Source organism: Portunus trituberculatus, chromosome 3, assembly GCF_017591435.1.
Source record: "Portunus trituberculatus isolate SZX2019 chromosome 3, ASM1759143v1, whole genome shotgun sequence".
NCBI lineage: Eukaryota > Metazoa > Arthropoda > Malacostraca > Decapoda > Portunidae > Portunus > Portunus trituberculatus.
Window position 1 is genome coordinate 1072105 of NC_059257.1, and position 10000 is coordinate 1082104.

The 10000-nt window shown below is 46.2% G+C and overlaps 2 protein-coding genes across 4 annotated transcripts in view; both read left to right on the plus strand.

Annotated features, from left to right (window-relative positions):
• Positions 1-2674: 2674 nt before the first annotated feature.
• Positions 2675-7302, plus strand: LOC123508292 (collagen alpha-1(XV) chain-like). The gene is made up of 4 exons (XM_045261880.1): positions 2675-2681; positions 3267-3592; positions 4341-4456; positions 7167-7302. The coding sequence occupies exons 1-4, from the start codon at positions 2675-2677 to the stop codon at positions 7300-7302; spliced, it is 585 nt and encodes a 194-aa protein (XP_045117815.1).
• The window catches only part of LOC123507416 (tripartite motif-containing protein 65-like), a 7722-nt gene continuing 1281 nt past the window's right edge, over positions 3560-10000 (plus strand). Inside the window, exons 1-5 of one of the 3 annotated variants that reach the window (XM_045260263.1) lie at positions 3560-3592; positions 4341-4456; positions 7167-7354; positions 7564-8292; positions 9565-9749. In XM_045260263.1, coding sequence (XP_045116198.1) covers positions 7352-7354; positions 7564-8292; positions 9565-9747 — 915 coding nt within the window. In that variant the 5' untranslated portion in view covers positions 3560-3592; positions 4341-4456; positions 7167-7351 and the 3' untranslated portion in view covers positions 9748-9749. Of the gene's footprint in view, positions 3593-4340; positions 4457-6952; positions 7355-7563; positions 8293-9564; positions 9750-10000 lie in introns of those variants that run through there. The other 2 variants (XM_045260255.1, XM_045260271.1) reach the window with 2 other exon arrangements.

Genomic DNA, 10000 nt, shown 5'->3' on the forward strand with positions numbered 1-10000 from the left:
GTGAGTGAGGAAGGGAGAGTGTTCCAGCTTGGCGTGTGAGTGAGTGAGTGAGTGTTCCAGCTTTGCGTGTGAGTGAGTGAGTGAGGGTCAGTGTTCCAGTTTGACGTGTGAGTGAGTGAAAGTGTTCCAGCTTGGCGTGGCGTGTTTGTCCGCCAACACACGTACGTACATGTGACAGTCGGGAGTGTAGGCGTGGTTGTCATGGGTGGTGGAGGGGAGCCGAGATTCGTTGATACATTCGTCTACATTTTTGTGATGAGCCAATCACTGAATATGAAGAAAGTTAGTGGAGAGAGACCGAACATCTATAGGTAGCAGAGTTAGTGTCCGTAAGCTGCAGCGCATTTACCGCCATGTCTGCCTTGCCATTTTCCCAGACATTGTCATAAGAGAGAGAGAGAGAGAGAGAGAGAGAGAGAGAGAGAGATTTCTAATTACTATTTCTTCTCCGAATTTCTTCCAGTTGTCTCTCTCATTCCTACCTTCGAATGTTCTCTCCTCCTCCTCCTCCTCTTCCTGCTCCTCCATCACTGTTTAACGAGTGTTTTGTTTGTGCGGTATACTCCTCTCTGTACCGCTTCTCTCTTTTCCTTCTACTTTTGACATAGAGTTACGATGATAGTGGCAAATGATTTAGTTTGACATGCTTATACTTGATCATATTTCATATTGTATTCGTGTATTAGAAGTGGAGCGAGTGGAGTGTGGTTGTGTTGTGTCCCGCCTCGGCCAGCGCGCGCAGTGGAGGAGGGAGAGGTGGGAAGGCCGGCGGGCGGCCAAGGCGCCAGTTTGAGACAAGGAGTGACGGTATTAGGAGAGTGGCCGTGTGCTGCTGGTGCCTTATTTAACATGGATTTACGCTGGTCAGGACGGTGACACGGGCCGCGGCTGCCTGTGAGTGCTGGTGTAAGCTTGGTGTCTGGCTGAGAGTGCCAGCTGTGGCCTGGAGCTGCTGAGAACTGCCATCAACACTACAATACTGGTGAGTGAGCCACCCAGCCACCACTTGTCCTGCTGGTGGAGTTTGCACAATGTGTTGTTGCATTAGACAGTGTCTCTGATAGTGTTGTTCCTTGTGTTAATTCCGTGTGGACGGCCAAGTGACGCTAGTGTGTGTGTGTGTGTGTTTGGAGACCGCCGCCACCACCACCACCACCATTCCGCCTCCCTTAAGCCTTCATCACACCAAAACCTGCCACTGACAGTTGTATCTGAACAGCTGATAGCCAAGCATAGTCATGTGGCTCCATTTAGTGACACCAGTGGCGGGAAAACAGTGCTGAGTGTGGCAAATATTAGCTAAACACAGCAGGCAGGCGGCAGCTGAGCCAGCACCGTCCACCTGATGACGTCACATCCCTGGGCTGGCTGGTGGGCGGGCTGATCTTGATGGTACAGGTGACGCTGAATTTCTTCTGGGTCAGGCCTTTGTATCGGCAGCTCCTGTAGGGAACATAAAGAACACCAGACAACAAAGAGGGCAATCACTATCTTTCACACCACTAGTTCCTGCATCTGGCACGCCACATTCTCTCCAGGAACTCTTTCACAGCCTCAATCATCCTTTCATTCGTCTCCCCACAGAGTCCCAGCAGCAACTCCATCCATTCCCTTCCTGTCATCTCCACTCTGTCATGCCCCAGCTCACTCAGCACCACTTGCATCATCTCATACCTGTCTCTGGCATACTTCACACACTCCAGCACCACATGTTCCACTGTCTCATCCTCTCCCAAGTCACACATCTGGCACACTTTGCTGCGGGACTCAGACCATCTATAATTCCTTGCATTCACATCCATGCACTGTGCCCTAGCTCGGAAGAGAAGATCACCACCCAGGCTTCCCTCATACCACTTTTCATACATTGGGGCCTCTTTCTCTCTATACCATACCAATGTACTCTTTTGCTCCATCCTATTTCTCCAGTCATCCAGTCCCACACCTTTCACTACTCTGTCTATCTCACTCTTCCACTTCCTTACATCCCATTCTCTACCTTCTCCATTTCTAACAATCATACTCCAGTCTCTCTAAATGTCTTCCTTCTACCTGTTGAAAACCCAACTACTTACTAACCCACTCTTTGCTACCAGCCTGACACACCTCTTCCCCCACTTGCTACTCCTGACATTCCACAGAAACACTTTTCTCACTATCCTTGCATCATTCATTCGTTCTAACCTAGCCTTATACCTTAGGGTCGCTTTCACATATCTCTCTAAAAGTGCTCACTAAACACCATCATAAAGCCACATATTTGATTCAGTGGCAGTGTTACATACTTCAAAGAGCGTAAGCGATTCTTTGAAATGATAGGGATTCGGTTACAGCTTGAAATGAAAAAGGGGTTAATGGCCGAGGCATAAATTTGAGCCCCACAGCTGGCCCCTATCACAGCACAAACACAGCACAAAACACCACATATTTACCGAACAGAGGCACGGAAATCACTTCAATGGCAACGAAATATTTATAGAAACACAATAATCGTCGTACAGAGACCGAATAATAGAGTGAGAAACGAAAGTATTGTAACCAGCAGGCTTGCGTAGATTGCCGGGGCCTGAGGCATCGTGGAGAAGACCGCCTATATTTTGTTTCATCAATATTTACCGTTCTTAGCACCGTTCCCTGGTGTAACGAGCACACTACTGGGCTGATGTGTGCAGAGATGAGTGGTAGTTGATGGATAAGTGTGTGTAATGAGTGTTCGTGTGTGTGCGTGTTTGTGTGGCGTGAAGTATGTAGGACAACGGGGGTAGTTAGTGTATATAGATTGTTATTGCCTCAGATATCTCAGTGTTATTTACTTGTTTATTGTTTGTCTGTTTGTTTGTTTGGCTGCGTAAAGGAAGAGTTAACAAAGGTAAGTGTGTGTGTGTGTGTGTGTGTGTGTGTGTGTGTGTGTGTGTGTGTGTGTGTGTGTGTGTGTGTGTGTTAACATTCCTATTAATCCGTATGCATTCCTGTATACCCCAATGTATTCCTATTTGCAGTCCTTCATTCCTATGCATTTCTATATATTTCTATGCATTACTACTTTATTCCTATGCATTCCTACCATATTCCCATCTGTTCCTATTATGTATATTCCTGGACATACACATTATATTCCCATTCCTAAATGTAAACCTATCATATTCCTATCCCAACAAAAATAGAGAAAAAATATAAAATAGAATAGAAAAACTCGTATACATTCCTCATTCCTTCCACACTCACGCTCACACGCCCATACATTCCTCCCATACTCACGCCCACAGGCCCATACATTTCTCATTCCTCCCACACTCACACCCACACGCCCATACATTCCTCATTCCTCAAACACTCACGCCCACAAGCCCACAGATTCCCCATACCTCCCACACTCATCACTCCCACACGCCCACAGCTACGCCTGGCCGCCCTCAACCAGCCGTACAACGGAGACATGAGGGGCGTGACAGGCGTGGACTACACCTGCTATCGTGAGGCGCGGCGGGCGGGGCTGAGCGAAACCTTCAGGGCTCTCCTCACCTCCAGGATCCAGAACCTTGACTCTATTGTTAGGAGAGACGACGCTAACTTACCTGTCGTCAATATTAAGGTAGAGTGGTAGTGATTGGCTATCTCTAATCTCTTTCTCGTGTTTGTCTCTGTCTCTCTCTGTTGTCTCTCTCTCTCTCTGTCTCTTTTGTGTTTGTTAGGAGAGACGATGCTAACTTACCTGTCGTCAATATTAATGTAGAGTGGGAGTGGTTGGCTATCACTAATCTCTCTCTCATGTTTCTCTCTCTCTCTCTCTCTCTCTCTCTCTCTCTCTCTGGTAAAAATGGTGATGATAAATGGAATAAAGAAGAAGAAGAGGAGGAGGAGGAGGAGGAGGAGGAGGAGGAGCCTTATGTATTATCTTCACTTTTGTTTATCATTTATTATTTATTATTCGCAAGAAAGATACGTCTGGGTGTTGGTGAGTGTATTTGCTTATATTCACTTGTGTTTTACCTATTTACACCTGTATTTACCTATGTTTTGCCTTTATTTACCTGTATTTACCTATTTTACCTATTTTACCTATGTTTTACCTATATTTAACCTATATATACCTGTGTTTTACCTATATTAACCTGTGTTTTACCTATATATACCTGTATTTACCTATTTTTTACATGTGTTTACTGTTTTACCTATTTCTACCTATATGTACTTCTGTTTTACCTAATTTTCATCCTGCCTTACCTGTGCATACCTACATTTACCTACACTCACCTTCATTTACCTAGATTTCACTGTATTTACTACCATAACCACTTCTAACTTCACTTACCTGTGCGTACCTTTGTTTACCTGCACAGGGGGAGGTTCTCTTCAACACCTGGCGCGGGATATTCTCAGGTGATGGCGGTCGCTTCATGCAGAAACCGAGAATATTCAGCTTCGATGGCAAGGAAGTACTGACGAGCCCTGAGTGGTGAGTGCCTTCCTTCACCGCCCTGGCTTGAGTTGACTAGAGGTGTAGAAATGAGGAGGTTGGGAAGGAGAGGAAGGTGCGAGAGGGTGAATGTAGTTGTAGTAGGCAGGCGTTGTAGACAGTTTGACGTGTTTTGTTTTTTGTTAATTTTAGTTTGTATTTTGTTAAAGAGGAGGGTGGTATAATGCAAGGATGTAGTAGAAGGTAATGAAGAGTTTATTAAAGGTGTATAAATAAGGGTGTTGGGGAAAATAGAAAAGTAGAAAGGTTTGGAAGTAAAGAAATAGTAGTAGAAAGGTGTTTGGTATGTTTGATTCTCTTCTCTTGTGTTCTGTTGATGAAGAAGAGGTGTTATAATGCAAAGATGTAGTAGAAAGTAATGAAGAATAATTTGAAGGAATAGAAGCAAGAATATTGGGAGAACGAGAGAGGTAGATGAGAGTGGTGGTAGTAGTAGTAGTAGTAGTAGTAGTAGTAGTAGTAGTAGTAGTAGTTTATAGGGATTGACATGTGTTTCTTTCCTCCATATCTCCCTCCACAATTTATCTCCACTTCCCTCCACCTCTACCGACTTTCCTCCACCTTTCCTCCAATTTTGAGTATCCTACCTCTCTTCCTTCATAGTTAAAATAGTCGTTTGGTAACAAATTCTGACATTGAAGGAGTGAAATGAAATAGTTCAGTTTAGTGTCCCCTTCAAGTCCCGATACAGGGGACATACAATTTTGAAGGGGAAACTATTAATAGAAGGAATAGATCGCTGTCTTTAGATATATGCAACAATAATTATGAAGTATTATTATTATTGTTGTTGTTATTATTATTATTATTATTATTATTATTATTATTATTATTATTATTATTATTATTATTGTGATTATTAGTAGTATTGTTAATATTATTGTTATTATTATCATTTTAGTAAAAGTATTAGCAGAAGATGTAGTAGTTGTAGTGGTAGTAGTTGTAGTAGCAGTAGTAGTAATAGTATTAGCAGTAGTAGTAGTAATAGTCGTATTAGTAGTAGTAATAGTGGTGGTATTTATTATGGCATTAGTAATAGCAGTAGTAGTAATAGTGGTAATAGTTGTAGTGGTGGTAGTGGTAGTAGTAGTAGTAGTAGTAGTAGTAGTAGTAGTAGTAGCACTAGTCGTAGTAGTAGTAGTAGTAGTAGTAGTAGTAGTAAAAGAGGTAGTAGTAGTTTTTATGGTATTCATGATGGTGGTGGTAGTAATAGTTGTAGTAGTAGTAGTAGTAGTAGTAGTAGTAGTAGTAGTAGTAGTAGTAGTAGTAGTAGTAGTATAGTCTGTGTACTCTGAAATGGCTTCTGGATTTCAAACAGTGCAGCTTGTTGATAACGTAACAATATTATTGTTATTATTATTATTATAATTATTAGTAGTAGTAGTAGTAGTATAGTGTGTGTAGTAGTAGTAGTAGTAGTAGTAGTTGTAGTAGTAGTAGTTATAATAATTTCATCAACTCGTGTGTGTGTGTGTGTGTGTGTGTGTGTGTGTGTGTGTGTGTGTGTGTGTGTGTGTGTGAACAGTATAGTAGTACATGTAATGAGTTGAAATATACAGAGTTGTGCTTTGACTGACCAGTGACCAGTGACAAACTTAACACGGGATGGGCTGTCTAGTATGTGGTGTGTGGTGTGTGGTGAGTGGTCTGGTGTGGTGGTGTGTGGTGAGTGTTTGTGGTGGTGTGTGGTAGTGTTTGGTGTGTGTGAGTGGTGAGTGTGTAGTTTGTGGTGGTGTGGTGTGTGGTAGTGAGGTGTGCCACGTACAGTCTCACCCGAAGATCAGTAATAATGAACGAACTTTCAGCTCGCAGTGAGAGGGTGACGGCTGGTGGTGGTGGTGGTGGTGGTGGCTGTTCCCGCTCCTGATAACCAGTACAGGCCTTTAACACACACACACACACACACACACACACACACACACACATGTGACAGGCGTGTGGCGAGCAGTCTGCTGGTGTCTAGTGTCTAGTGTCCAGTGACCATCTTGTCCAACCAGCGCGTGTCGTGCAGGACAAGAACAGGACTGATCGTTCCAGCCTGACAGACAGACTCCTGCCGACCCCCGGGCCCAGGGTGAGGGAGGAAGATGTACACAAAGCATGAAACACTATTACACAACATATCATTTCACACTGCAATGCACAACAAAAAAGAAAAACTTAAAGAAAATTCACAATGAAAAAAAAAAGAATAAATAATCACAATAAAGAGAAAAATAACACTTAATCCCCCAACCACAAAACAAGAGAGAAACAGATAAATGGATGTACACATAAGCTGAGGGAAAATAACGGTGACATCACTGCCTCCAGCCCTCCCTCACTCCTCTCTCTCCCTGTCCCTCACTCAATGCATCGCGTCTCTCAGGCACGTATGCCTCCTGCTCTACACACACACACACACACACACACACACACACACACACACACACACACACACACAGGTCTGAGTTCTGTGTTGTACAACATAGTTGTGTCTGTGTGGCCTTCCTGCTGGCCATTCCTGTCCCTCACTCTTCATAATACAGGGATGTGATGCTTCACTCCATACAAAATAATATGCTGTGTTTTGCTTCAGTTTGCGAAGGAGTGAAGGTGGAAGAGTGCGTGTAGTAACTGCGGGCTATAAGATTCATTTTCCATTACATCTATCATGTGCTTATTTCTTCCCGTAACTTTGTCTCAGGTTGACTTTTGAGGGACGTGAATCGCATCTCCACCCAGGCAGGAACAAGGAGGCGGAGTTTGAATCGCGCTGTGGCCACTCTCACTCTGTCACTGTTACACCAAGGCAGCCAGCACCACCTCCACCGCCACTCTGAAGGAAGAGCTTCATCACCAGCAGCAGCAGCAGCAGCAGCAGCCAGAGCTATGGTGAGTGTTGGGGTGGACATGGCAGTCAGTGTTGGGTTGGGGAGTGGCACGGGTAGTCAGTGTTCCTTCCTCCTGCAGCAGCCATCGTGCACACCCATGCAGTGTTACACTCCCACACCTGCGTGTCCCTCACTGTCCTGCTGTGTCCTGTGGCCAGCCTGTCGCGTTGTGTACAGTGTGTCCCTCACGCCGCTGTCTCTTTCTTCCAGGACGACAACGTAGAGGACTGCCCTGTGTGCCTCAACACCTTTGACGACACCCACAGGCGGCCACGCAACCTGCCGTGTGGGCATACACTTTGCACGCCGTGCATTAATGAACTGAAGGAGCAGGGTGCCGTCACGTGCCCCACGTGCAGGGTGAGTCACGCCCTGCCTGAGGCCGGCCAGTTCCCTATCTCCTATATCACAGAGGCCTTTATCAGGAAGATGAGAGGTGCAGGACTGGCCTGTGTGGCACCCAAGCCAGAAAAGCAGCTGACAGCTCCGGCAGCAGTGACACAGCCTGCACCAAGGGCCACAGCGGGACTCAGCAAGAGGACACGGTCCCTGCTGCAGGAGCAAGAGGCAAAGGTCCTGGCCGCCATCCGCTCCTGCCAGGAGGAGCAGAGCCAGCTGGCAGACTACCGGACAACCCTGGGTGGGTGGTGTGGCCGCCAGCAGCAGCTGGAGGACGACCTCCAGACGCTGGTGGACCAGAGCAAGGGTGCCCGGGAGGCGATAAGCCGCGAGGACTCCCGCGTGGAGGGCAGGCAGGAGAAGGTGCGGCAGAGAGAGGAGGCGCTGCACGCCATGCTGCAGGAGCTGCGCACTCCATCAACACGACAGGAAGCTTACGAGGTGATTGAGGATGCAGACCATCTGCTGGAGGAGGAGGAGGAGGAGGAGGAGAGGGCGGCAGTGTTTCCTGACGTCCACGTGGTCACCACCGTCACCAGGGTGAGTGTGTCCTCACATTAGGTGTGCTTGCACCTCAGTCACTCTTCTCTTCTTACTGACTGACTTTGTGTGTTGAGCACGCCTTAAGGCTTAACCGATAGGTCCTGCACTACATAGTACGTGGTGCACGGTTCAATTACAATACATTGTTTGTAGTCCAGCACACGTACTGTATTGACTCTGAACAATGTTGACAGATAACAGTCACTCACCAAACACTTGTTGACTTTCAGAATGATGAACTACATTGTTACATTACATTGTTGTATTCTATTAATCATTGCAAACTGTAATTAACTTCCAACCATTAACTCACACACACACACACACACACACACACACACACACACACACGGTAGCTCAGTGGTTAGAGCGCTGGCTTCACAAGCCAGAGGACCGGGGTTCAATTCCCCGGCCGGGTGGAGATATTTGGGTGTGTCTCCTTTCACGTGTAGCCCCTGTTCACTGTTCACTGTTCACCTAGCAGTGAGTAGGTACGGGATGTAAATCGAGGAGTTGTGACCTTGTTGTCCCGGTGTGTGGTGTGTGCCTGGTCTCAGGCCTATCCGAAGATCGGAAATAATGAGTTCTGAGCTCGTTCCGTAGGGTAACGTCTGGCTGTCTCGTCAGAGACTGCAGCAGATTAAACAGTGACACACACACACACACACACACACACACCAACAATATGCCCGGTAGCACAGTGGCTAGAACGCTGGCTTCATAAGCCAGAGGACCGGGGTTCGATTCCCCGGCCGAGTGGAGATATTTGGGTGTGTCTCCTTTCAAGTGTAGCCCCTGTTCACTGTTCACCTAGCAGTGAGTAGGTACGGGATGTAAATCAAGGAGTTGTGACCTTGTTGTCCCGGTGTGTAGTGTGTGCCTGGTCTCAGGCCTATCCGAAGATCGGAAATAATGAGCTCTGAGCTCGTTCCGTCAGAGACTGCAGCAGATCAAATAGTGAAACACACACACACACACACACACACTCGGCTCACAACAGAAAAGACCTGGGTTCGAGTCCCGAGTGCGGTGAGACAAATATGCGATCTTTTTAATGTGTAGCCCTGTTCAGTATTCACCTAGCTGTAAGCTGGTACGAGATATAATTCAAAAGGTTGTGACTTCGCTGTCTCGGTGTGTGGAGTGTAGTGTGGCCTCAGTTCTACCCGAAGATTGGTCTTTGAGATCTGAGCTCGCTCCGTAATGGGGAAAACTGTCTGGGTGACCAGTAGGCGACCTTGAAAACATAGATTGCCATGGGTTTTTCAGGTTGCAAAGTCATCCCGTTCAGCCCTGCAGGCCGCCACCCTGCAGGCCACACAGACGGCCATTGAGCCAGCAGGCTCTGCTGCTGCTGCTGCTGCTGCTGCAGGTGACTCCAGCTCTCGGAGTCACCTGCCGCAGCCTCCTCCATCGCGGACAGGCTGGCGGCCCTGCTGGAACCGAGTCTGACGGTGAGTGGCTATGATCTATCCTGCCCAGCGAGAATCAGAGCTCTCTCTCTCTCTCTCTCTCTCTCTCTCTCTCTCTCTCTCTCTCTCTCTCTCTCTCTCTCTCTCTCTCTCTCTCTCCCTTGTTTACATTATTGCTATTATGTCTATTGTTTTGTTATAATATAAAAAAAAAATAATAATTATTATTATTATTATTATTATTATTATTATTATTATTATTATTATTATTATTATTATTATTATTATCATTA